Source organism: Rhododendron vialii, chromosome 7a (assembly GCF_030253575.1).
Source record: "Rhododendron vialii isolate Sample 1 chromosome 7a, ASM3025357v1".
In the NCBI taxonomy this organism is placed as follows: domain Eukaryota; kingdom Viridiplantae; phylum Streptophyta; class Magnoliopsida; order Ericales; family Ericaceae; genus Rhododendron; species Rhododendron vialii.
The window spans coordinates 33,529,765-33,556,170 of record NC_080563.1 but is presented as its reverse complement, the minus strand read 5'-3'; the positions used below and the strand labels follow the sequence as shown (position 1 = coordinate 33,556,170).

Sequence of the window (26,406 nt, the reverse complement as noted above, 5' to 3'; positions counted from 1 at the left end):
TCAACGTTGGGGGTAAACAGTTCCTGGGAAAATATTTCGAGGGAAAAAGAGAGAAAATAGAGAGAAATTTTGAAACCCTTTTTTTAAACATGAAATTGCTGTTTAGTTAAACGTGGGGTTCAATCCGATGGCCAGTAATTATTCAAGTATTTCTGCGAAAATTAACAGCGCATCCAAGCAAGTATTTTCTGTCTTCTTTTTCACATTCCCTATTTGCCTTTATAACTTATTCTTTTTTTCCCCCAGATTCGCCTTTATAACTGATACCCCTCAAATATTAGAAATGACAATAAACCTCTTGTGGTTTTAATGTTTATTTCGCTGACACCCAACCACTGTTTCGACAAAACATGTAATAGAATTAGCCAAAAGCGTCTTATATCGACAAATTCACCATTTTTAAGACAAAATGAATAACGAAAAGCTCTCAATTCTCAATTTTTTGACCTAAAATTAATAGAATTTTCCTTTATGCCCAAAACAACGGTTCTTTCTGAGCTGTAACAAACAAATAGTTATAATATTTTTTTACCCTTTATGATAAAAAAAACAATTCCTCCAATAGGTAAAAAAAAAAGTCGTTTTAATTGAAAATATGCGAGAGTTGAAAGTTTTTTTTTTTTTTTTTATAACTTTTTATTATAAAAAAGGGAGAATTTTTAGATACAAGTCGTTTTTAGCTCATTCCATCACGGTTTTTTGACAATCGATTGCTGATTATATGTGTTAGTGAACGCATAGAGAAACACGACATTTATTGTTATTTTTTATATGTGAGGGATATTTGTCAAACGTAAGAGGTGTCGGTGAAATATAGCCATGAATCTTTATGAAAATCTCCAATCCGATACTCTCAAATAGAGTTATCAAAATAATGTTTTATATTCAAAAAGGCAAATTTAGAGGATGTTACTCTCTACTCCAACCACAAACCTTTATTTTCATCTCAGTTTCTTTCAAAACTCAACAATTTTTCCTTTTCACTACAAAATTTGAATTTACAAACTTGATTTTTTTTCACATTCTATATATCCATATGAGTTTTATTTTAAAGATCGCGTTGACAATCTTCCAATAATATTAGTTTTGTAAAATATAATTTAGTGATTAAGTATATTAAAATCTTCATTCTCTCACAAATAGAGAGAATCATCCTCTCCATCCTCTAAATATAGAGAACCAAAACCCATCATCTCAAGAAGAGATACAAAGGATGGGTTGGAGCTCTCCCATACTCTCAAGTCTGAAACGAAGTTTAGAGTATGAGTTGGAGATGCTCCGATAAGTTTGGCGCTATTTTACGTATATGTTTTAAACTGAGTCAAGTTTAGGTACTCAAGAGACATTGGCGTAAACGTTCAGGGGGTAATTTTGATATTATGAGAAGAATGGCATGACCCCATCGATTCAAGATCTTGAGTTTGGCGCGGCGTTGGAGGAGCGTCCTTTTCATCCGACGATGCCCCAGTAGTAGCTCCCCCGGCAATCCTCCGCCAGTTCTCTGCAACTCTAGGGTTTCCAAGTCCACCTCGTTATCGCTATTCATTTTTTTGCAGGTAAATTCTAAACTCTCTCTCTCTCTCTCTCTCTCTCTCTCTCTCTCTCTCTCTCTCTCTCTCAAAACATGATTACATTCATAACAATTCGCCTCACGGTTTGTTTGTTTGTTTTGAGTCAATCTCTCACGGCGTTCCTCTCGCTATATGTTTTCTATTATTTGTTTGATTCTGAAGAAATACTGGTAAAAAAGTAACAAATTTGAACGAGGAAAACAGGCAGAATTAGGTCACCACCACCTGGATTAGTCGAGGTGCTCGTAAGCTGGCCCGGATACCTGGTTATCAAAATGAAAACAAAAAGGAGGGCACCACTCGGTTGGAGACTTTTTGCTTTGTTTTTTTGAGCAAGTTGAAAAAACCCTTTGTATATCGTATAGTGCTAACGAGAAAGAAAGGGCTGCTTACTAGATTGGATAGGCTAACTTGTCGTATCTTGTAGGTCGACCAACCTTCCTTTTTGATTTTTGACGCCTCAGAGATTTCAACTATGGGATAAGGTTTGAGACCCTTATTCCTTTATGGTAAATGCTAACATCAGCCCTAAGGGCGGAGGATAATATGTAAAAAAGTGCATCGGTATCCGATAAAAAGTGTATTGATATCTGTGAAAGTGTATTAATATCTACGAGATATGTATTGAAATCCGAACTTGTTTGGTGTTATGTGCATATTTTCCTATGTCTAAAAGGCGGAGGTTAGAAGACCCTTCCTTTATTTGTTTGCCCCATTTCCACCAGAAAGGAAAGAAGGTGAGTCTATGGAATAGCCGGCGGTTTCATAGCGTGAGGTGCATAAATTGTTAAGCTTTAGTTTATGATCTTTCTATGGGACCTCAATAGACAAAATAAGCATTCTATTCTTTGAAGTCTTGGTTTTCCTATAACTTTCGTCAGACTTATATGCAACCAAGCAGGGGTGCCATGTTATGTTTCAGTATTGGGCCATGGAGATAAGTAATCAAGTAAATAAAATCGAAGAGCTCGAATGAGTTAGGAGCGTAGGACTGAAGTAAAAGCTACTATACTAGCTTCTCCATTTTCAGCTGTATGATAGAAATCTAGGTTGAGCACATCATCCATATGCACCAATTCACCTATTAGCATAGCTGGTCTACTTGGCAATTTCATGTTTGTGTAATTGAGAACGTAGAGACTTTTAATTCCCATTATTGGGAGGCAAGAGTGAACAATAAAGCTGTGCTAGCTCCATTTCCAATCAACAACTTTTAGAACTGTGTATGGATTGTTTGATTTCTGATAAAAAAAAAAATTGTTCCTAAAGTTGTTCATAATAACAGAGAATATACTGAACTGTCTGGAGTGTGGTGAGGAACTCACAGCATTTATGCAAGTGTTTTGTGTTGGGAGGTTGAGAAATGGTGGACACTTCCCTTCATTGCTTTGGTGCATAAGGAAGGGGGATCAATTGATATGGAGAAGATATTACAGGACTATTTAACTTGGTTTAGTGTGTTTATGAAATCATTGCAAAGATCCTTGCTTTGAGGTTGAGAAATTAGATTGGGGTTGTCATCTCAAAGTCTCAGAATGCATTTTCTTGGCAAATCTTGGTTGAATAATTTAAGTTTCATGTATCTGAACTGGGCTAATTTCGGAGGATAACTTACAGGTCCCAATCTATCTGTGATGTTTGGGCCATAATTTAAATCTTATGTTTCTATACGGTTTGCATTTCCTACAATTTGGCATAAGAAGTTATATGGAGAAAGGGAGCTCAACCAAGTATGGAACCGATTGAGAAAAAACAGTTAGTATGCCTTGGTATTTTATTTTTAGGGATGTGCAACTCTTCCATACGCGTAGTACACATGGTACAATATCCAAAGATATAAGTTTAGGAAGATCTGAAGCTTGGACACGCACCTGCCCCGGTACTCATACCCGTTTATATCTGACATGGAACACCATCTAAAATCTCTTTCACACATAGTACCTTAATGGAAGCCTTTATCCTCGGTTATTGTCTGAGCTTATCGCTTTATTGAGTCCTTGAATTTCAAATTCAGAATGTTACTCTCTTCTGTTTACTAGATTCTTTTAGCTATCAATGGAGCACAAGGCTTTAAGACACTTGCTAGCTTGATGCAAACCAGTTCCTTTATTATGGTGTTGTATGCTATGGTAGGGGAATACTCTACTGTCAAATCCATCTCTCTCAAATTGTCAGCAAATTCTATGTGGGGAATGGAAGGGTCTTTGCCTTTACAATCCCTTTCAAACCAAATATTGAAAGTGAAACGCAGTTCGGGATAGGAAGCATTTGGTGATTCCGGAGACTTTGGGCTTGGCTTGGAATATGCATTGGATGGGTGAAAGTCTGTTAACACTGCGACTTTCCATGAAAAACCTTCAATTGATTTTCACTCTGAAGACCGAACCTAAGACTGAGAATCCTACGACCCAACTTCTCCACCAGCAGAGCAATGTAAATGTAGATTGTTAAGACAATCCCCTTCTTGTTGCGCACGAAATACCAATCTAACACAAATTGACCCCTCAGATCTTCCGTTCTTAAAATACTCTCCTGGGTCGTCATCCCCGCACAGAAGGCCACCTTAGGAGGAGCATTTAAGCCTTCGTGTATATTCTGGTTCTACCATAATAGTTAATACCTTCTTTCACATATCAAAGGGCCAACATGATGCAAAACATGTCCTTTCTGCGATTTCTATCTTACAAGCACCTTGCATATTCCCTAACTTAACCACCATCAGAATTATTGTATTCATGATTCATCGGTGTAATGTACATTATATGCACTGGTTATGTTTGTCATTCAGATGTTCTAGCTGAGCCGTTTTTCTGTTCTAGCTGAGTGCCCTTTATTTTTTCCCCATATACTTCTCTCTCTATTACATTCATGTTTAGAGGGTTTAAAAGTTTTTTTTTTTGGTTTGGTTACTCTTTCATGGAAACAGTATACACACCATGGAAGGACGTTGCGTCTCTTCTGACCAGGTTTTCGCCGAATTGATTGGAATGGGATTTGAGTTCTCTGATGTTGCAGAAGCTGTAAAAGCTGTGGGGCCATCAGTGGAGACTGCAGTTGAATATATTTTGAATGGGTCTCGTCGCAATAGTACCGTTGCATCAACTAGTTCTAAATTGCCCATAAGCAATACGAAAGCCCTGGGCAAAAGAACATTGTCAACCTCCTGTTCTTCGTATCGAATGCGACAATCAACCATTAAGGAACATCTCCAATCAGCAGGTAGACCCAAAAGAAGCAAAACCGATAATGTATCTGACGTATCGGTCTCTGGATCTCAACTATTGCTCGAACCTTTGAGAGAATCAGATGAGCCTCTTCATGCAGTGGAGTCTAATTTGAAAATCGAGCAAGAGACATTTTTACAGCGATCTCCAGGCCAAGAAGAGCTGGATATTGGACCAGGCTGGGAGCAGAAAGTCAAGAATCTGTTGCTTAAGCATTTTGGGTTTTCATCCTTGAAGAGTTTTCAAAAGGATGCAGTGGCTGCTTGGTTAGCCCGGCGAGACTGCCTTGTTCTTGCAGCCACAGGATCTGGTATCATTTTTTCTTTTTGTAGTTGGGGTTTTTGTTTGGAAATAGGTTACTGGCATTGGACTTGGCCATATGGGTATATATAAAGGGGTTGGGAACCTGATGTCTAAAAATAGAGGATCCATGAATGTGTGTCGATATTGGGATCTGCATATGGACACAAGTAATTTTCCTATGTAAAAGAAAGACCCAGATGTTGATATGCCCCCAAAATAGAGTTGAAAAAGAGTACAAAGGCAAAATTCATGTCGAGTAGTAAACGCATAAGGCTACATCATCATAGATTTACTAAGACATTTCCTTTTATCATGCATGGAATTATGTTTTTCACATATGTTTGCTTCCAATTTCCAAAGATCAAAAAGATCTACAACGGACTTATCTAAGACATCAAGGTACATGAACCAAGAATCCTACACACGAAAAGACCGAGTTTGCCCAGCTTACTTTAGGTATGCTGTTCACTTCAAATTACACTTTTCCCCTTTAAGTTTGTTTTTATTTATCTTGTAGCCTTAAAATTAGTTTTTCTCCACTCTGCCCCTTAAGGTTACTTCCTTTTACTTTGGCTCTTAAAAGTATTTCCCCCTCTGAACTTTCTAGTTGTCTTTCTGTTTTGAAATAAATCAACTGCCATTCTTAAATTTGATTGTCCGAACTTGCTTGAACTTGTAACTTCAGTGTTTGTAGTTGGAGTCTACCATGCAAGTGCCACTTGGTTGCTCGAGAATGATTTGAGATTTGTTTCAGTTTGGGGATTGTGTGGGTTGAGATGTTGTGTCAGGGTTTGATGGAGGGGATGACTTTTGATAAATGGAGTCGTCTTTTTCTTAATAACTTTTGATTCATAAAGACAAAAAAGGAGCATACAAGTTATGACAAAAAGTTTACTAAACCAAGCTTTTTGAAAGAGTTACTTAAAAGAAATCACTAACAAGTCCAAACTAAACTTAAAATTACACTTTTAATAGCACATGCTTTGCACAGGTACCTTCCCCACGGCTCTAGCTGTGATGCTCCCATTTATTAGTAAATGCCAAATGGTATGTATAGCCATCTAACGAAGTAAGTTTAGCCACGTAATATAGTAAGTGTAGTCATGTAATACAGCAAGTGTAGCCAATAGAGTGTGGTCATGCAATATAATAAGTGTAGCCATATATTGTAGTAAGTGTTACCTTGGTAATTGGTATGTATAACCAGTTTTTGTGGTAAGTAATATTGCGATTATTGGCGGGAAAATCATGAAACCACCTTGTTTTTAGCATATTCACCTAACTTTTGGTGGGTAGTTTGGATCGAATGGCTGTGATTTACCTATTTTTCTGGGTCCATAGTTAATGGGAGCATCATGCTCCAATACACTTGGGAGCATGGTAGAAGTTTTGCACTAGTAAAGCTAAAATGTTGTATATAAAATAAGACGTCAAGTAAGTGAACCAAGCATAGATGCATTTGTTTTTCAAGGTACTAGGATTTATGTAAGTTGGCTTCTCTCTTACCTATAAGCTATCTATAAGTAGGCGTCTCTCTTCTCAATTGTTTACAGATTTGACACCATGCCATGTGCGATTAAACGTACCGTATCCGAATCATATACCGCACCCGTACCCGTGCTGGGTTGACAAGAGTACTTCGCCAAAAAGTGGATGTAGCATAGAGTTGGAACGTCAAGATAACTTCCGTGTTCTTGTTGTCACAGAAAGTTTACTCTTTTGTAGGGAAATCCTTGTGTTTTCAGATTCCAGCATTATTAACGGGGAAAGTTGTGGTTGCCATTTCACCTTTGATAAGTTTGATGCATGATCAATGCTTAAAGCTTGCAAAACATGGCGTGTCAGCCTGTTTTCTTGGTTCTGGACAAACAGACAGCACCATTGAGCAGAAAGCAATGAGAGGCATGTATGACATTATATATGTCTGCCCAGAGACAATCTTAAGGTAAGGAGTTTATTTGACCTTATAAATTATGACTGTGTTTGGTAAGGTGGCTGCGCTTTTGTTTACCAGATGAAGACATGTGCATTCTGCTGCAGACTGATCAAACCTCTTCAAAGCCTTGCTGAAAGCCGTGGAATTGCACTCTTTGCCATAGATGAAGTCCATTGTGTTTCTAAGTGGGGTCATGATTTTCGACCCGACTACAGGTGTATATTTTGCATCCTCTTGAGTATAGAAGGTTGTGTTTTTTCTTCAAATCGCTAGTACAGATATTTCAGTATTTGGTCTGTTTTAAACAAATGTGTGGATTTGTATTCTGACCTTGGAAACCTAGGAAATGTTCCAAGTACTATGTGATGCAACTTAGAAGATATGCTCGTGAGAGTTAATATGATTTTCTGACAGAGCTTCTCATGCATTTTTAGGCGGTTGTCCGTCTTAAGAGAGAACTTCAGAGCAGACAAGTTAAAATTCCTAAGATTTGACATACCACTGATGGCATTGACTGCTACTGCCACTGCCGTCGTTCGAGAAGACATCCTGAGCTCATTGTGCATGTCAAATGAAACATTGATTGTGCTGACTTCATTTTTCAGGCCGAATCTCCGGTTCTCAGTGAGTTGTCTTTCTTTAGGGTGGCTAATACTTCTTCCTAAAAGTTTTGCTATGTGCACACATTGACGTTGGTTTGTGTGTTTTCAGTTGGTTTGTTTTGTTTTAATCATAAGTTGAAAGTGACAATTATTTGTTTCAGAATTCTTTCGATTCTGGGCTTTGGTTATTTCAGTTCCCGTAATTCTATGCAAGTTTGTATTTTATTTCTTTCTTATGTATCACTTACTCCATTTGTGTGGGATTTGTGCACACGTCTATTTGTTTATGCATTAGTCTTTCCTACTCATTTTCTGGTATGTGCAGGTAAAGGATAGTAGAACATCATCTCCCAAATCATACGTGAATGATTTTCGTGAACTGATTGATATATACACCAGAAAGAAAAGGCCTGATAAAAAGGAACATGATGTGGTGTTTCAAGATATGGAGCATGATTCAGACAGCTCCACTGATACTTCAAATGCTAGCATATTTGATGCGGATAAAATGTCCCAGATTGAATTGGACAATGTTGAGGATCAATCCTTTTCTGAAAAGGATGATGATGTAAGTTCAGCCAAGGAAAGTCGGTTTCCAGCTTCAGATGAAAAAAAATTGTCCGTTGAATATTTAGAAGATGAATGTGATCTTGTCCAGGGTGTGGATGATATGGATGGTAATATTCTCTATTTTTTTTAGATATTTTTTTAGATTCTAACAAGTTGTTTATCGGCCTTACATGTGTGTATAGTTTGACTAAAGAGGTAGACTTTCGTTGGAGAATCTCGTATAAAAAACCTATGTTATGTTGACTCAGGTAGGTTTACCAGGTGCAAGTATGTGTCTTAAGTGTCGGATTCAATTAATTTCCATTTCAAGAACACATGGATTCATCATAAGTTTCACATTTCTTAGAGTAGTTCTTTTATCTAATAGGATAAAATGTGTCTACATAGGGCCTTAGAGAAATTCAGGCATAATATTGGTGTTCTATGCAGAGTTCAAGGTAAGTCCAAATTTCAAAATAAGATTGTGAGGTGAATGGATGACTAAACATGTAACGATACCTTATAGAAGAGTCCATGTAATATAAGTGAAACCATGTCATAAGAACTTCATGAATCCATTCTCTGTTTCGCCCTCAAAAGGAATATGGCAGAAGTTAAGACACAAGAAAAGAGTTAATGAGGTGCCTCAAAGTTCAATCAGTTTGTATGAGAGAAGCACTGGAGAGCAATCATTAGATAAGGAACATGGATCTATATTTGCTATGTATGTAGTAGTATCTTCCGTTGAAATGTTGTGCTTATTTCATGGAGAAATATATTTTGTCCTCTAGTCGCTCCTTTTATTGTATCGCTATTCTGTCTAACTCCTAGAAACGTGGGATCTTTAGAATATTTCTCCGCTTCACTTCTCCTGCCAAGCATAAGTTACTATTATGTTGCTATATATATATATATACATACATACATATATATATATATGTATGTATATATATATATATGTATATATATATATATATGTATATATAATATTTCCCTTTTCGTACATGAATTTTCACTCTAGAATCTACACTTGCAGTTTCCTGTGGTGAATTCTTTGGTAAATCACCTGATGACTCAGATATTTTTGGGTCATCTGAGAAGTATGATCTACAAAACAAAGAGGAGGAAAGATTAAAACTTCGGCAAGGTCATTTGGAAGGACCCACAATAATTTATGTACCAACTAGAAAAGAAACAGTAAGCATTGCAAACTTTCTTTGTAAGTTTGGAGTGAAGGCTGCTGCTTATAATGCAAAGGTAAATACTTTAGACTTCTTTTAAGTCAGATGGCATATTTGGAATTTGTTTCATTTTGATCGGGGATGGGGTTTCTTCTACGTTTGGGGTGTCAAAAAGCCAGTGTTCTCAGGATATTTCCTTCTGTAGATAACTTTTTTCCTCTTTTGATGAAAGTGCTTTTACTTTCTGGTTGGTCCAAGAAGTCAGGTGAAATCGTCTTTTTTGTCTATGGATGTACTTTTTTGAAGTTGGTCCAGATTTGCAAAGGGAATTTTTTTTGACCAAAATCTGAAAAAGTTCAGAAAAGGCAGAAGGTTTTTTTTTCCCCTATTATAAATCCGGTTAAGTCAACCCTTTAGCCTTAGTGTCTGACTAGACTTCCCATTATGCATGATTTTATATGTTTGTGAAGTCTATGTCTCTTGAATGATGAAAGTGAGAGCTGAAAATTTTCTAGCGCAGCAATAATTAGTAGTCCACAGTTGATGCATGGCCCTAAGGTAACAGAAACACTTTCATGTTTTAACCACTATATGCAAATTATTTCAAAACACCAATTAGCAGTGAGGTTGTAATCTGTCTTAAACTGCGAACTATAGTTTTGGAGGCCCTTTGTTACCGTTATCGTTTGGCATGCATGTGATCTTTGCGTTTTATTTTTCCCAGTTGGCAAAAGGGCATCTCAGGCAGGTCCACCATGAATTTCATGAAAATGCGTTAGAGGTATGGACTATGAAACTTCATACATAAATCCAGTTTGTGAATTGTGTTGCTTTTCCCTAGGTACACACTTTAGTCCATTTTCTACTGGAAAATTGAGGACCCTTTAATGTGGGCAGAGTCTATATTATAAATAGGGTTGTAAATGAGCCGAGCTCGAGTTCTCGGCGCGTTTAGTAAATGAGCCGAGCTCGGCCCGGCTCGTTCGACAAAAGCTCGGCTCGTTAAGGGTGGCTCGGCTCAATTAGAGAGGCTCGTTTAATAAATAACTTAGCTCGGCTCGTTAAGGCTCGAGCCGAGCTCGAGCTTGAATTTTTGGCTCGTTTAGTAAACGAGCCGAGCTCGAGCTCGGCAAAGCTCGACTCGACTCATTTACAGCCCTAAGATTTATAAATGACTCTTTGTTCAAATGTATCTATAGTGTCCAAGAGTCATACTTCATACTTGAGTGGATTATTAGCTGAATTGTCACTATAAGAAGAAGAATCTTTGCCAACATTGTATCGCACCTCTGCTTTTGACAGCGTATTCTTTTCTCGATAGTCTTTTAGTGTCAATTTGTGGTCTTATCGATATCAGAAGGCAACCCTTTTGTACTCACGACACAAAGCATGAGGCAGCTTCCACCAAGAATCTTTTTCGTGTCTTTCTTGATTCTTTTGAATGGTGGCTTGTAGGGATGAGCAAATTACCCGCGGGTTCACGGACCCGACCCGAAGACTCTCAGACGGCTCTGAACCAGTGATTCGGATGGGTGCGGGTTTGGTTTCCCTTAAAAAACGATATTTGGTTCGGGTTAGTACTCAACCAACCCGTCAGGTTCGACCCGACCCGATAGTGTAGCAGAATTCTTTGGTTGCATTGTAACGTTATTATTCTTTACTGGTGTAGCTGAATTCTTGGGTGCAGTGCACAACTTTAAAGCCCATGTGCTCCTTTAGATTACTCCCACACGTAAAGCTGTTGGATGTTGTATCCAAGGATTTGACAACACTACTTTTTAAAAGTATAGTATACTACTAAAAAAAACCTTTACACAACTCCCCCTATACATAACATTATAGAGTACAGCTGTGGTCATAGCTGTTTGACTATGACTATTCAGTGAAGGCATCACAAGAAGAAAGAACTTGGGCTATTTCTACGTCCATCTGAAAACCATTTCTTCAAACTCTAGTGTTTCCTTCTCTCTACCAGTGTTTTAAATGGCGAAAGGCGCACCAAGGCGCAATAGTCCCTAGGGGCTTTAGCGCAAGGCGCAAGGCGCGGCGCACGCTTTATTGACGCGAAGCGCAAAAAAAAAAAATTCTATTAGAACAAGTTTTTAACACAAACACTTGCAAAACTTTAAAATGTCATAAAACATAACATGTCAATGGTTAAACGAAAGTACCAAACACGAAACATAGCATATCATCCATGAAAAGCTAACATAATAATGTTTAGCCTTAGAGACATAACAAAAGGATTAAAGGCAACAAAATCTAGAGTCATGCATAGACATTAATCATCATTCTCAAAACCAAGAACTTCATCTTCAATTTCATCATCATCATCTGATGATTCTGATTTATATCCTTCCACATCTTCCTCCTCCTCATCATCTGTCTCCCATTCTCCCTCTTCAATCACCTCATCTATAATAGATGTCTTTCCTCTTGAAGCCTTAGCTTTTGGAGTTGGTTTTGCCATTTTTGCGATAGGTATTGAGTCTGTTGACTTTGAACTTGATGCTCTAGTTGTTTTCCTTGGTTCTTCGGCTCCAGAAGCTAAAGCAACATCATCCCAATTCAAATCATCACCCTCAAACACAACTTCTTCCTCCATCTTCCCAACCAACCATTCATTGCTCTCATCAATATCTTTCAAGGATATAGGATCAATGCGATCACGTTTGAGGTATCGGCGTCTCAATGCTCTATTGTACTTAACAAATACCAAATCATTGAGACGATTTTGAGCAAGTCTATTCCTTTTTTTGGTGTGAATCTGCATTAACAATTAATTATACAAGGGACTTAAATTCATGATCATACATAACTAAAGGAAGTCAATGAATGAACTTGATTATCATATACTCACATGCTCAAAGACACTCCAATTACGCTCGCATCCCGAGGAACTACAAGTAAGGCTAAGAACTTTGACGGCAAATTTTTGCAAGTCGGGAGTGTCATGACCAAATGAGGCCCACCAGTCAGCTGCACACCATAGCATATTGATATTGGAAAACATTCTTAAAGTGCAACTCTTAGGACTTAAATTAGTTACTAGATTAAGGTTAACATGGTGATACCTGGTGCCCTTGTATTTCTTTGCCTTATTGCCATTGGGTTACCGAAGAGTCCTTCAGCTCTCTCATACTTCATCAAGTCGGCACAAACAAGGTCTTGTGTATCATTATTGGGAATCAACTTTGTGATACATTTGTATAGGCCTCCAATGACTTCTGGAACTTTGCAAGCCTCTGGATCTTTGTAAAAAAATTCAGGATTTAAGTAAAAACCAGCTGCATGCAAAGGCCGATGCAATTGGGATTCCCACCTCTTGTCGATTATCTTAAAGACCTCATCATACATCTCATTATTTTGATTGAATGAATTTGCAATAGTTTCTTTAGCCCGATCCATAGCCTCATAAATGTATCCCATTGGAGGCTTGACTTCTCCATCAACCAATCTAAGTACCTTAACAAGTGGGGATGCGAACTTGAGGGCAAGGAGCACATTCCTCCAAAATGAGGCCATCAACATGACTTTTTCTACATGTTTTCCTCCTTGCTCTTTTGCCCATTTGCTATTGGTCCACTTCTCTGAAGTAAACATCTTCCTTAAGTTTCCCTTTTGTTCATAAACCCTTTGCAAAGTCAAAAAAGCGGTTGCAAATCGAGCTTTTGCCGGCTTAACGAGCTCCTTCCTTTGGGTAAATTGCCTCATCATATTCAACAAAGAGGGCCGATTATAAATATAACCATGAATCATTATTGCCCTTTCCCAAGTTGTCTTCAAATTTGGTAACTTAAAAATGTCTTCTAACATCAAGTCCAAGCAATGGGCGGCACACGGAGACCAAAACAAGTGAGGTCGTTTTGCCTCCAACAACCTCCCTGGTAATTGTTATAAATAAGTGGTGTTAGAAGTTAGAACTAGAAGTCTAAAATAATAAGTGATTTTTAATTGTTTATAACTTCAACTAAGTAACACAACCAAATAGCAAATAAAAATTCTCACCTGCCGCCACATTTGCCGCAGCACTATCCGTAACAACTTGAACCACGTTTGCTTCTCCAATATGCTCCACCCACCCATCAAGCAATTCATATATCATTTCTGCATCCTTTACAATTCCAGACGCATCCATGGATTTCAAAAACATGGTCCCCCTTGGAGAATTCACCAAAAGATTCATCAATGTTCTATTTTTCCTATCAGTCCACCCATCGCTCATTAGCGTACACCCATATTGTTCTTGGTCTTTTTTGTGCTCCTCCATCAACTTGTTAACATGTTCTACCTCTTTTTTTAGAAGAGGGACTCGCACTTGATGATAAGTTGGTGGGGGCAAACCCGGACCGTATTGCCCAATAGCCTCTATCATTGGCGCAAAACTATCATTGTTCACAACATTTAAAGGTATCCCACAATCATATATCCACCTTGCAATAGCCTGATGAGCCCGGTCTTTCAATATTTTCTTATATGGTTCATTCTCATCAATTTTTGGCTGTTTGCCCTTGGCTTTTCTATTTTCCACCACCACCTCTGGTTCAGGAGTGTAGTAAGTGTCGAGAGGCCCTATGTTTCTTGGTTTCTTAGGCTTAGAATGAATAGATGCGGAGGTTGTGCTTCCGTGAGTAGAAGATTTCTTAGAACGGGGATTAGATTCAATAATATCATCATCCAGGTCAAGGTCAAGGTCATAATCATAATCATCAGCATTCATTGCATTATCAAAATCTGGTACAGACTTAATTTGACTCTTTGTTTCATCCCTTTTACGTATAAACTCCCTCATCTCCTCTCTAACCTCAGGTGGGCATCGGCGACATGCCGCCGTATTCCTTTTAGCTCCTCCTGCAAGGTGTTGCTTGATTCTTGACACACCCCCATTTTTCACTTCGTTACAAAACATACATTTCAACTTTGTATTATTGTGTGGATCAACCTTTTCGCAATACTTCCAACCAGGGTCCTTTTTACTAGAATTTTCAGATGTCATCTACAATTAACAAGTACAAATAACACCATAAACACATATAGCTGCTGGAAAAAAAAAATCTAGCAGCGGAACAGCCCAGGAGGTAATTAATGAGAGAACAGAAGGACTCAAATGGGGAGAGAGAGAGAGGTATGAAGTGAACATGAAATAAATTAAGCATGTTTGTTTGCTTTAAACAAATACTACATTGAGCATGTTTTCCAGTAGCCACAAGTGATTGTCAGGTCAAGTTGGCCAACACGTGAAAGGGAATAATTAGTACTACTACTACTTTCATGTTCTTTTTTGTTAAAAGGGGAAAAACTCAACTTTTTTACTAGGAAAATAGTACCTCGATAGATTAATACAACTATTAAGCACGTGGCATTGAATATTGAAAACTATTCTGAAGGTCTGGAAGAAGATCAAAAAATACACAGTCGAGGATTTTTTTTTGATCTTATAACAGATTTGATTTGTCTGGGACTATAATTTTTCACGTAGCTGCTAAAAATGGCTAAAATTATTCTTGGGTTTGAAACTTTCACGGGTAATATGACTTTTGAAGCATATAAAAAAGGTCAGACAGGAGTGGAGAAATACAAAAAAGGGTCTTCTTCCAATTAATCTTCTGCTACCTTAGCTGTATTATCTCAATCAGTAAGAGAAATAGTCAAAACATTACTGAAACTCATGTTTACTAAAAAAAACGCTTGCAAATTAATTTATTTCATGGTACAAGTAAAAGAAGTATGGACGGAATGAAAGGGATGAAGGCAGTTTACTAGAGAGAGAGAGAGAGAGAGAAATTGGGAATGCAGCTCTTTTTATTGCATGCCAAACACGTCTCTATCCTTTTGTGAGTTTGGAACATACTTGGTCCTCCTCCAAGAAAAAAAATTGCCCAGGAGGTTAAAAAAAAAGAAAAAAAAAGAAAAGAAACAGGCCTATAAAGAAAAAGAGGAAAAAAATTGCCCAAAAAAAGAAAAGAACCAGGCGTACAAAGAAAAAGAAAAAAGAAGAAGAAGAAAAAATTTTTGCAGCACCACTGAAGAAAAAGAAAAAAGAAGGAAGAACCGAAGAAGAAAGAAAGAAGAAGAAGAAGAAGAAGAAGAAGAAGAACCGGAGGAGGAGGAGGAGGAGGTGGAGGAGATTACCTTGCTGAAGAGTGAAACTGAAGCCTAAAGCTGCTGTCTCGATCGATCGTCGATCGCTTGTCACCGAAGCTGCTCGGCTGCTGCTGGGTATGTATCGTGTGTGATCGATCAGCCAATTAGGGTTGGAATTAGACTTAAAAGCAAATATTATTCAGTGCATCGTGTGTGTTTTCTGCAGAATCTGCACCATAGGATCAATTTTTGGATCACAGACAAAAGGCGTGCGCCTTTGCGCTTCTGCGCCTTGCGCCATAGCGTGCGCCTTGGCGCCTTGATGTTCTGCGCTATATCGCCACTCTTCGAAGCGCAGAAGCTGCGCTGCGCTTTGCGCTATAGCGCGCGCGAAAATCACTGCTCTCTACCCCTCTCCCGCCTCACCTTTCCCTCCTTCTCTTCAATATATTATGACGAAAACCCTATCTTACACCTCCACCTCTCCCCCTCTCCACCTCTCCCCCTCTCCCCCAGAAATATGATCAAGAATCTTCTTTGGGCTTTTTGTAACTTTTTTAGTGGGGTGAAGATTAAGAAAATAAGAAGAGGACGAGTCAGTTTGCTGGAATTTACACACCAATCTATATACAGTTGGAATATATCTGTCTCTCGTGTAATTTTTATTGCGATTTTTTATTTATGACTGGTTTTGTGCGATTACTGTGCGTTTTTTTATTTTTAACAACCCAATCAACCCGACCCGCACAAAATAGTCGGGGTCATGGACGGGTTTGGCAGCTCTGCGGATCGGTTTCGGGTTTGGAATTGGTCTATCCGACTGATCGGGTCGGGTTGCGGGTTCGGACCAAACCCGACCCATGCACACCCCTAGTGGCTTGTGTTCTGTTTTAGGTTACAAATATGCTACGACTGTGGTAAAGTGGATTAATAACTATTTAATGAATGGCTATTTGCATCCATCAAATGGGGAAAATTAAAATCTGGGTTTTACCGGCATTTTTAGCCATAATTTCTCTACCCATCCTAATTTGTTTCATCTGTTTTTTGGTGTTGAATTAATTTTCGTTAGTATGCATGTATGACGAGGAAGATTTGACGGTCCCTTTGTTGCGCGCGTATGATCTCAATAGCCAATCTGTTCTCAGAGCTTTCCATGGTGTTGATATTAGATTTGTGGCCGCTAGGTTTGGACTGGTTGCACTGTGCTAAGCTATCAGACGTTGGGGTGGTATGACCCACAACTTACAAACTATTGTTGGCATAGCAACAATAGTTTTGACTGGGGTTCTATCCATTTTAAAGCTGGTTATTGGGGGGAGTTCACCCATTACTCCATAGCAAAAGTGTTGCTTATATTTGTTGAAATTGTGCCACCGTCGTCGAAGATCTCCAGTGCTTCTGTGAATTGAAGATCTACCGGTGAGCCTCGAGATCTTTTACTTTGGGCTCTAGTGGAGGTCTTGCTGCTTAGGTATCGTTTTCCAGTTGGTTAGATTGGACAAAATGAAATATTCAACGACGTACTATTTTCACTACACAATATAATGTCTTTGTCTTTTTGTGTGTGTGTGTGTAGACAATATAATGTGTAGGAAAAAAAAATGACTTGAGGATTATATTATTTAGTCAAATAGTATGTCGTTGGAGATTTAATTTTTGTACTATCTAACCAACTAGAAAGCGAAACCTAAGAAGCAAGATCACCAGGTGGCAGGTAGAGTCCAAAAGTAGAAGATCTCAATCGGCAGATCTTCAATCCACCGAAGCCTAGGAGAGCTCTCGGCAACGACTGTCATAATTTCAGAAATGTAAGCAATAGTTCTGCTACGGAGTAGCGGGTGAACTCCCCCTAAAAAACCATCTCTAAAATGGGTAGAACCCTTGTCAAAGCTGTTGTTGGCTTGTTGCTACGCCAATAGTAGTTCATAAGCTATGGGTTATACCACCCCCTCGTCTGAGAGCATATCACTGTGTAACCAACCCAAGCATAGTGGCACAGATCTGATATCCACACCATGGAAAGCTCTGAGGACAGATTGGCTCTTGAGATCAAACATGTGCAACAAAGGGACCGTTAAATTGTCCTCATCATAACTGGATAATAAAGAAAATTAATTCTAACACCAAAAAATAGAGGAGATAAATTAAGATGGATAGAGTATTTATGGCTAAAATTGACGGTAAAACCTAGATTTTGGTTGTCTCCATTTCAAATGGCAGAGATGTTCATTAAATAATTCTTAATCCACTTCACTACTGTCATAGGACTTTTGTTACCCAAACCGAACTCAAGCCAACATTCAAAAGAATCAAGAAAGACATGGAAAATATTTTTGGTGGAAGTTACCTCATGCTTTGTGCCGTGAGTACAAAAAGGTCACCTTCCGAGTACAATACAGTCTTTTCGTGTCAATTAGCCACAAGTTCAGATGTACAATCGTATAGTTATTTCTTGGACAACCATACACCAACAACAGTTGCCCACATGAATTGCAAGAGAGGACCTCGAAATCGATCTTGAGTAACTAGAGCATACATGGGGCATGTTTTTAGTGCACTTTTCCCTAGAAGTGCACAACGAAACTTGACATAATAACCTGACTTCTTCTTGTGAGGAGTAGACATAATGCCATCATAACTAATTACTTTTGTAGCTGATTAAAAACTAACTAATAACTTTATATGAAAAAAGAAGAAGAAATTAAATGCAAGCAGAAATTTGTCCAGGAGTGCCCTACTTTATTATCGTAGGGTTACGAATGAAGCTTAATCGTGAATCCATAAACTGGGAAAGAATAATATGCAAATATCTTCAAGCATTTCTAATGAAATGGTCTTAAAAAGAGTCAAAACTCAAAAGATATATTATATGTTGCATTCCTTTGTCTACAGCACACTCTAATAGGAGGCGCTAGTCTAATCTCCAGAATGGAAGGGATAGGGCGTGTAGTTTCACATATCCTCAAGGGAGGTCAATATAATTTCTTAGTGTTTTAGACTTAATATAACAGTGACAAAAATTAAGGGTAGAAGTGAGATAATATTTTTTGGTTTTATAAGATTAATTTTCTGGAAGAAATTGCATCATGTATCTGGATAACATGTCGAAGGGAGAGGTTCATCCTGTGCAGCTGAGAGTTCCGTGTTTTGTTTGTTGGATAAGAGAGGGTGTTTCCTTGCATTGAGTGGTCAGATGCAGCCCTCCTCTCGATACGTTTCAGGAGTTTGGCAATTAGTCTAAGTTCTTCGAGTTGTCTAATTTGGAGATAGATTCAATTATGGAGTCATAATTGGTTCAGTCGGTAGACTCATTACATAGTACTCTTTATTTCTTTTTCTTGTATAAATATACATGAAGAGAGATTTTCTGAAGTTCACTAAGAATTCAACTTAATTATGATAAAATATTTCGGCTATGTTCTCTCTGGTATTGAGCATCACCAAAATACATAGAAAACCAAGAAAGCAAACAGCGCCAATTGTCTAAGAACAAAATGGCGCACTAGTGCCATGTTGATACAGAGTTGCATTAAAGATTGCTACTTTTTTTTTTCCCCACCCCCAAACGGAGGTTTATTCGACCCTATAAAATTAAGATCTTTGGTTTGTTTTGATTGAAGAGAATTCGAGAATTCTTTTTCTTCTGATAATTATTATATCCATATCATTCAGTGGCAGATTTATTATCTTAACTTCCTATTCGTATTTTAGTTATATCTATTAGAGAATAGTATTAAAGGTTCATTCTCTTTGTTTTAATTTCAACTCATCAAGCATTTGATGCCATTGGTTTTTCAACTTACGCAATTTAAATTATTTTGTGCAACTAAGTTTCTTGTGGTTTTCAGCTGCATGCGGAGCAATTTCTTCACACTTTCAATTTTCATTTTTATTTTGATAATTTGGTGCCTCATCACATATGTCAAACGTTCAGGTAGTTGTTGCAACAATTGCTTTTGGAATGGGGATTGACAAGTCAAATGTACGAAGAATCATTCATTATGGTTGGCCCCAGGTATATTTCTTAGATTTTATATCTTTGCGATGTGTTTAGTGTTTTCATCTTATTTGAATCCATTAGTACAATTTTATGGTTGATGATTCCCATTTTTTGTATTTTCTATTTTCGCTCAATGCCGATTGTTAATATATTTCCTAGTAATTTTAATATTTTGCAGCACATGCATACATTTTTACTCTCTTAGATCTTTTGTTTTACTTTTTAATGTAATTTGCTTTAAGACTTTGCGTGATAGCCATGCCACTATTTCACTTGGTTTCTCATTTTCGTTTCTATGATTTTGCAAGCTTCTCATAACTAAAGTCTGCTTACAGAGTTTGGAAGCCTATTACCAAGAAGCTGGTCGAGCAGGGCGGGATGGAAAATCAGCAGATTGCAGTGAGTTGAAATCATTCTGTCAGATATGTCGTAATATGGCAACCGCTTCTTATGCCTAGAATTGTCCTTTACAAAGAACTAGCAAGTGGCAATTCAAACCTTTATTCTGCCCATATCTTTGGATATCCATTGGTGTTCATTCTGCAGATCCGCAATCATACTGCTGTGCTGTCTCCCAGAGGTTAGAAGCAGCGAAGATAAACTGAATAAGTTTGATTTTGTAAATGCAGTTCTTTATGCAAACCTGTCAAGAATACCATCACTTTTGCCGAGTCGAAGAAGTGAAGATCAGACAAAACAAGCTTACAAGATGTTATCTGATTGCTTCAGGTTGTTGTCAAATACATTTTTGGTGAAGTCACATTTGTTTCTAAATGTGATAACGCATTATGCTTCCCATCTTTTTCTTCTTCTTTTCTCTAATTTGTTGTGCTTTATATTGGTTCTATTTCTGATTCCTTTCAGATACGGAATGAATACTTCAAATTGTCGAGCCAAGATCCTTGTAGAGTATTTTGGGGAGGAATTTAGCCACAAGAAGTGTCAACTGTATGTGATGTTTCTTTTCCTCTGAGGCTGTGCCTGACAGAGCTGGTGCTAATGGCTTATGTGTTGTTTGTGTACTCTGCTATTCTGGGATCATGTAGATTGGAACTCTCAAGGACTTGGCTGTGGCTCACTGTTATAGGCAGAGCCATTTCCCATTAAAAAATAAAGAGAGATAGGGGGAGTTGGGGGAAGTTAGAGAGAGAAAAAGAAGTGAAATAGATATAAGAATTCTTTTATTTCTCCTTTTCAGTTGGGCCATTGTTTACGAAATATGGTTGCCATCGTAAGATATGTTCGTATACTACCGGTATGATTCCATGTTAGGTTTATATTCAAAAGACTGACACTCGTAGAAGAAAATAGACCTAATACGGAGGCACCGTGTCCTTGTTGAACAGGTGTAGGCACTGGCAGTGTTGCACCTCGGACACAGTCGGAGACATGATTTATTCTTTATGATACTTTGCCAACACATTGCAAAGACTCCTCAACACAGCCTAAAAGAATCTGACGTGCATGTACCTTTGTAGACATTTGGCATTATAGACATGGAAGCCACAAGTATATCTGCATCCATAAAAGTGAAGCTTTCATACTCCTGTTTCCTTCATGCAGGTGTGATGTTTGTGTAAATGCTCCTCCAGAAATGGTAAATTTGAAGGCCGAGGCAGATGCTTTTATGCGTGTTGTTGCTGCTCATTATGTGAGTGTTTCTGACATCTCATTTGTTTGCTTTTGTATATGTCGTTCACTCATTCTACTTCTGTTTCTAGTACTTGCTTCTTTTTTTCATGTTGGCTCGTGGAAGTGTTTTTCTCTATCAAGACAAATCTGAATTAGTTAATATTGGTCAGGCTGATTTTGGGTGGTATTTTTCATGCATTCTCTACAACTGCTGTCAATTGGAATGGTGGCCCTAGTACTTCTTACTTGTCTCTCTTCTGATAATTGTCACTTTGTTGTAATCCGACAGCAACTGAAACTATTACTGCCCTAGTATATCTTACTTCTCACTCTTCTGATCTTTGTCACACTGTTATAATCCTCTCCATCAGGTTACAGTCAAATCTTGCTACAAAGATGTCAATCTGATTAAAATCTATTTCAAGGAAGAAGCTTCTACCCATACTTGGCATTTAAGAGAGATAAATACCATCATGTATTTTGCCAAAAGAGTACTGCAGCAAAACAAAATAAGTTTCTTTTGTTTATAACTCTTTGTATGCAAACAAAAATCTCTACAGAAAGCCAAACAGAAAGACAGCTTTCCAAATACAGTCACGCCATACTGACGAGAATTGTTAAGGATACTGAAACTATGTCTGGCAAATATACTCCATGCTCACAACTGGGAACTTACATAATGTGGGCACGTTGGACCATACCAATTATGCATTTGGGTATCCATAGCAGTGCTGCGTACTAAAATATACAATACTGGAGAGGAAACTTAAAAACTCAAGAGATATGTTGTAGCATCCAAGCATTATACCAACTGAGCTTTCCAGTAAAATCCAAAGCTTTTTCCAAATCTGCAAGGAAGTTGTTGGAGGATGTGGTTGCTTTGATTCGCTTCCAATTCCTTTTCTGGAATTTGAAATCTGCTTTTGGCCAATGTGTCTCCCATCTTCGCAATAAAACTTTGAACTGTTTTTTTATGTGTTTCATGTATCAGAATAAACCAGAGCTATGCCTTGGATATCCCAACCCCCAAAATGAGATCCCAATCAAAGCTTGAAAAACTGTACCAATGGCAAGGCAAGATGAGAAAGAAAACTGAAATGGGATTGACACTCTTCATTTAAAAGGCGCTTCTTGGTTTTGGAACTTTTGCATTGAATCTTCTCCAAAACAGAAATGTAGCAGAGGTATTGGATCAATTTTATAAAGGTGGCTTCTTTGGAAAATGGCCATGAAACAGAGGTGAAAATTGAAATGTAATGAACATGGCAAGTATCTTTGAATTCAAGAAAAAGTGAATAAAGGCCTGACAGGAGGTATCATAATGTGTAGATGTTAGATACCCCTGTAATTTTCGAAAGTAACCGTCTGAGGTGTCAGGGTAACCTCCTTCATTTACCCCCTCAGGTTTTCTCTGCAAGTTAAAGAAAAGGATGGGAAAATAAAGCAACCTGTCAGTAAGATTGTGAAAAGCAGGATTCTAGAAGCTAATCAAAATATTGAAACGCAACCATACCCCGCGTGCACTGAATTGAGAAGGCACGTCAAATAATTCTTTTTTACTTTTGTAATGAAGCTTTTGTTTTGTATTAAAAACTTATGAAGGGAAATACTAATCACAATGCATATAAATTATTAAAATTTGTGGTCATAGATGCTGTTGAATTTCAGGGAGAGAGTTCTGCAGGCAGCTCATATGACAATGTAATCTCTGTTGGGAACAACCAAGTGAGACACAAGGAAAAGCCAAATATCTTGATGTTCGTTGGTAGAATAAGGGAGCAGGTAGCTTCTGTATCCTGAGAAAATAAAAAAATATGATGATCATTATCAAGTGGAAAGATCTTATAATCTCTTCATTGATGATAATGATTTTCCTACTCATGAGAGGTTCCTTTTATCATATTTCCCTATTGGTGATGTTATTCATGTGATATTGATTTTGCAGTTTCCAAAGTTTATTGCGAGTGATAGGTTATGGTGGCAAGGTCTTGCTCGTATTTTAGCAGATAAAGGGTTTATCAGAGAGGGAGGTGATATGGTATGAGCTCAAGCATGGGTTGTTATCCCTATTTTTCATGCTAAGAACATTAGTTCAGGTTTTGGTGTAATTGCTTCGTGATTCTGTTATCCGTCATGTTTATAAGTTGCATACTAGTCACTCCAAATGAGACCCCATACTATGGTTAATACTTGAACTCACTGGTTTCTTCAGCCTGTAAATGGGTTCAGTTTTGCACACTCAGGTACTCCTAGCTCTCCGAATGAGACCCCATATGATCTTCAGCCTGTAAATGGTTCAGTTTTTCCCCCTCTAGTACCCCTAGCACTCCGAATGAGACCCACACTACTGTTAATACATGAACTCACTGGTTTCTTCAGCCTGTAAATTGGTTCAGTTTTGCTCCCTCATAGAGCCTGTTTTCTGGCAGCTAGTCTAGTCTATGGCTGATGTTTAGACTTCGTAACCATAACCATAACTGGTTCCCGTTTCAGTGTTTTTTCTTGTTCTTATTAGGGAAACTGTGATCGTCAGAACTTTGTCGTTTACCACGCCCTTCCTCATTGTGTGTATCCGGAAGTCCTCTGCCAAACGGCTTGTTAGTAGAGCTTCCATCTCCAAATAACTGAGGCCGCCACGTATGATTTAGCTTGCTCATATCCACCGGACTGAGCTCGCCTCCAAGAACCTCAACACCTAGGTCAGGAGATGGGCCTGCGGCCCTGCGTACCTTGCTCAGGATCAGGATCAAAGGAGGCATGTGGTACGAACCCTAGAGCAACGGGATTTGTCAAGGCTCATCCTTCAAAAGGACAGCACTATCATGACTGGTCGTAATAGAAGAAGCGTTGATCACCTGGCATCTTAGAGATGTATCGCAACCACCACCTGACACCTAGGAGCCCGCATCATAACTACCACCTTAGAATATCACCGCTGAGAATTCCATGATATAGAACCTACGTTCTGATTCTAGGACTCGAAGATCGAAGAGAAACCTTGTCAACCTCCATTCTCTCCCACTAATGACAAGGAAAGGAAACTAACCAGTCGGCTTCTCCTCCTTCCAAGGCTCCTATATGAGGATTGGTTGACTTATCATTGTGGAGAAACATTCAAATATTCAACACAAAATCAAAAACACATTACACACTGCGCATACTTTACTGGCTGGTTGACACTCTCACTGCCATCCGTTTCTCTCTAAGGATGTCCTGAGCTCTCTGCTCCTCCACCTTTCGCTGTCATGATACTCAGAAGCCCAACTGAGGTTCACTTCTTACCCCTTACACCCACACTGGTCTCTGGATGCCTAGGCATCCATAAGCCTTTGATGATAACCAAAAGTAAGTACTGATATAGCTTTTAATATAACTTTTGGTTGTCAAAGAACTTCGGTTCTCAGATGACTGAAATAGTCGAGATCAATTTACGTACAATATCAAGTTGACATTGGTGAGAAGTATCTAACAAATTAGCAGTGCTAGTGGCTGTGGAAGTTTGATCAGGTTGTGATCTTGACATCTGATTAAATTCATGTACTAGTGTTGTGCTCGATTGGTGCACGGGACAAAAAAGATCGCATTGGTGTTTTTTTAGGCCTCGTGTATCGAATGGGCACAACGCTAGTTGATAAAAAAGATATAATTTAATTTTTTCCTGGTCACGAGTTCGATATACGCTAACATTGTTCCCATCCTATGCACTAGAAGACGTGGTGGAGAATGAATTTGGGACACCACATCGCGGTGCCCTTGGGACGTAGAATAACTTTTCCTCCATATTCACACCCCTCTTCACGTCTCTCTCTCCCCCCACGTTTCTCTCTCTCTCTCTCTCTCTCTCTCTCTCTCTCTCTCTCTCTCTCTCTCTCTAGTTTTATAAACAAAAAAAATAAAAAATGTAGAAAATTAGGATTGGGGATTTGGATGCTTGTGAAAGCAAAACACATTTTCTTATCAGTTATGCTACATGGGGCCCACAAACACTGCACACAGTGTGTGGGCCCCCTGTTTGATGTGAGTGAGTTTGTGCAATTGTGTGTTGTTTGCTTATAGTATTGTATTGATTGGTATCTTGTATCTGCTTTTGTCTATGTGAGTTCATTAGCTGAATTATCCGCTTTGGTCTCTTAGGCTTAAGAGTTGTGTCCTGCTTGAAGCGATTAGTGTCAAAAACGTCATTCTTTAGCATTACGTGGACATGCCATTGCCTACTTACTTCCAATTTTAGGGAAGTCACCTAGTTTCTATCCTGCTTTTTTGTATGCGACTTCAAATAGTGAAGTTTAATGGCTTTGTTGTATGAATAAATATCCTCAATGAACTACAAGGAGACGGACCAAGTCTGCGTAATTATCCTTGACACTAAAGCAGCCTTTTGATGCAATTGTGACTGTAAACATGGATGTCAACTTTCAACCATTTCCAAAATTTCCTCTTCAAATTTGTCTCATAAAAAATCTTGTGAATTCCATGTTCATTCTTCCTTTGGAATTTGGGGGCCTCCAGAATGAAGCACCACGGTAAGTTGTTTGGAAACTCTAACTACATTTCTCATGCTACATAGTGGTGGAAGTGGAATAGAATGCCAGTAGGCATGAACCTTTTATTTTTCCCGTTTGACAAGAGAGTGCCTTATATTTTATCTCAAACTTAAACTGGAAGTTCATTTTCCATTGCATGACTGTGTCTGGTGTTTTTCAGTGTTCTTGACTAGTGTTTTTGTACTTATTTTACCTTCACTGTTCTTTTGCAGATCCGTGTTCAGATAAAGTTCCCTGAACCAACAAAACTCGGATTGGAATTTTTGAATTGCAATGGGGGGCAACCCTTCTACATATATCCAGAAGCAGATATGCTGCTCTCTATGAGGAATGACAAACCTTATTCAAGTTTCTCAGAATGGGGAAAAGGCTGGGCTGATCCTGAGATCCGTCGTCAGCGTTTAGGGAAAATGAGAGTAAGAAGGAATCCAAGAAAGAGAAGATCAAGAAAACGTCAGCCAGATCCGAAGACAGCCCGAGGAAGGTTAGCCGCAAAACTCTCGAAACAGAAATAATGATAAACCTTGGTCATTCAGTTATCAACCTTTTCTTTTCCTGTTGAGACTACACTGCGTCATTCAACTTGGACAAACTGTTTTGTAGCAATCATTGGGTTGTTCATTCTTGTATATCTAAATTCCATAAGGCCATTTGATCAAGGATGTGCTTTCAAAGTTTTGTAGTCCATTGTTTGGTTACTTTTTGACTTTTCAATTGAAGTGAGGCATGTTGAAAGCTGAACATATGTAAGTGCAATGGTAGTGTTCCGTTGAAAAA

The 26,406-nt window shown here is 38.4% G+C and overlaps 2 protein-coding genes across 7 annotated transcripts; one reads left to right on the top strand and one right to left on the bottom strand.

Moving 5' to 3' along the window:
• Positions 1–1,345: 1,345 nt before the first annotated feature.
• Positions 1,346–26,406, top strand: LOC131332255 (ATP-dependent DNA helicase Q-like SIM). 5 transcript variants are annotated; one of them, XM_058366378.1, is made up of 16 exons: positions 1,356–1,556; positions 4,498–5,105; positions 6,824–7,043; positions 7,139–7,249; positions 7,469–7,658; positions 7,962–8,313; positions 9,222–9,442; positions 10,091–10,147; positions 19,388–19,468; positions 19,789–19,852; positions 20,083–20,182; positions 20,318–20,401; positions 21,017–21,104; positions 22,754–22,867; positions 23,031–23,123; positions 25,842–26,406. In XM_058366378.1, the coding sequence occupies exons 2-16, from the start codon at positions 4,508–4,510 to the stop codon at positions 26,142–26,144; spliced, it is 2,676 nt and encodes an 891-aa protein (XP_058222361.1). In that variant the 5' UTR covers positions 1,356–1,556; positions 4,498–4,507; the 3' UTR covers positions 26,145–26,406. The 5 variants fall into 5 exon arrangements, 2 of the variants coding, with proteins under 2 accessions (XP_058222362.1, XP_058222361.1); XR_009201637.1 differs by lacking the exons at positions 23,031–23,123; positions 25,842–26,406 and adding an exon at positions 22,077–22,209 and having other exon boundaries at positions 1,348–1,556; positions 22,754–22,859; XR_009201638.1 differs by lacking the exons at positions 23,031–23,123; positions 25,842–26,406 and adding an exon at positions 22,490–22,621 and having other exon boundaries at positions 1,349–1,556.
• LOC131332257 (uncharacterized) lies at positions 11,482–15,414 on the bottom strand. 2 transcript variants are annotated; one of them, XM_058366380.1, is made up of 4 exons: positions 13,375–15,414; positions 12,441–13,250; positions 12,227–12,345; positions 11,482–12,133 (listed from the first exon to the last, which is right to left on the bottom strand). In XM_058366380.1, exons 1-4 carry the CDS (start codon positions 14,360–14,362, stop codon positions 11,648–11,650), a joined length of 2,403 nt encoding a protein of 800 aa, XP_058222363.1. In that variant the 5' UTR covers positions 14,363–15,414; the 3' UTR covers positions 11,482–11,647. The 2 variants fall into 2 exon arrangements, with proteins under 2 accessions (XP_058222363.1, XP_058222365.1); XM_058366382.1 differs by having other exon boundaries at positions 11,893–12,062.

Excerpts from the sequence above, each read along its gene's own strand:
- LOC131332255 (XM_058366378.1), top strand. The coding sequence starts at position 4,508 with ATGGAAGGACGTTGCGTCTCTTCTGACCAGGTTTTCGCCGAATTGATT. Across the intron at positions 7,250-7,468 it reads GATTTTCGACCCGACTACAG|GCGGTTGTCCGTCTTAAGAG; the intron begins GTGTATATTTTG and ends ATGCATTTTTAG. Across the intron at positions 21,105-22,753 it reads GTGTTGTTGCTGCTCATTAT|GGAGAGAGTTCTGCAGGCAG; the intron begins GTGAGTGTTTCT and ends GTTGAATTTCAG.
- LOC131332257 (XM_058366380.1), bottom strand. The coding sequence starts at position 14,362 with ATGACATCTGAAAATTCTAGTAAAAAGGACCCTGGTTGGAAGTATTGC. Across the intron at positions 12,346-12,440 it reads AAGAAATACAAGGGCACCAG|CTGACTGGTGGGCCTCATTT; the intron begins GTATCACCATGT and ends TATGGTGTGCAG. Across the intron at positions 12,134-12,226 it reads ATTGGAGTGTCTTTGAGCAT|ATTCACACCAAAAAAAGGAA; the intron begins GTGAGTATATGA and ends TTGTTAATGCAG.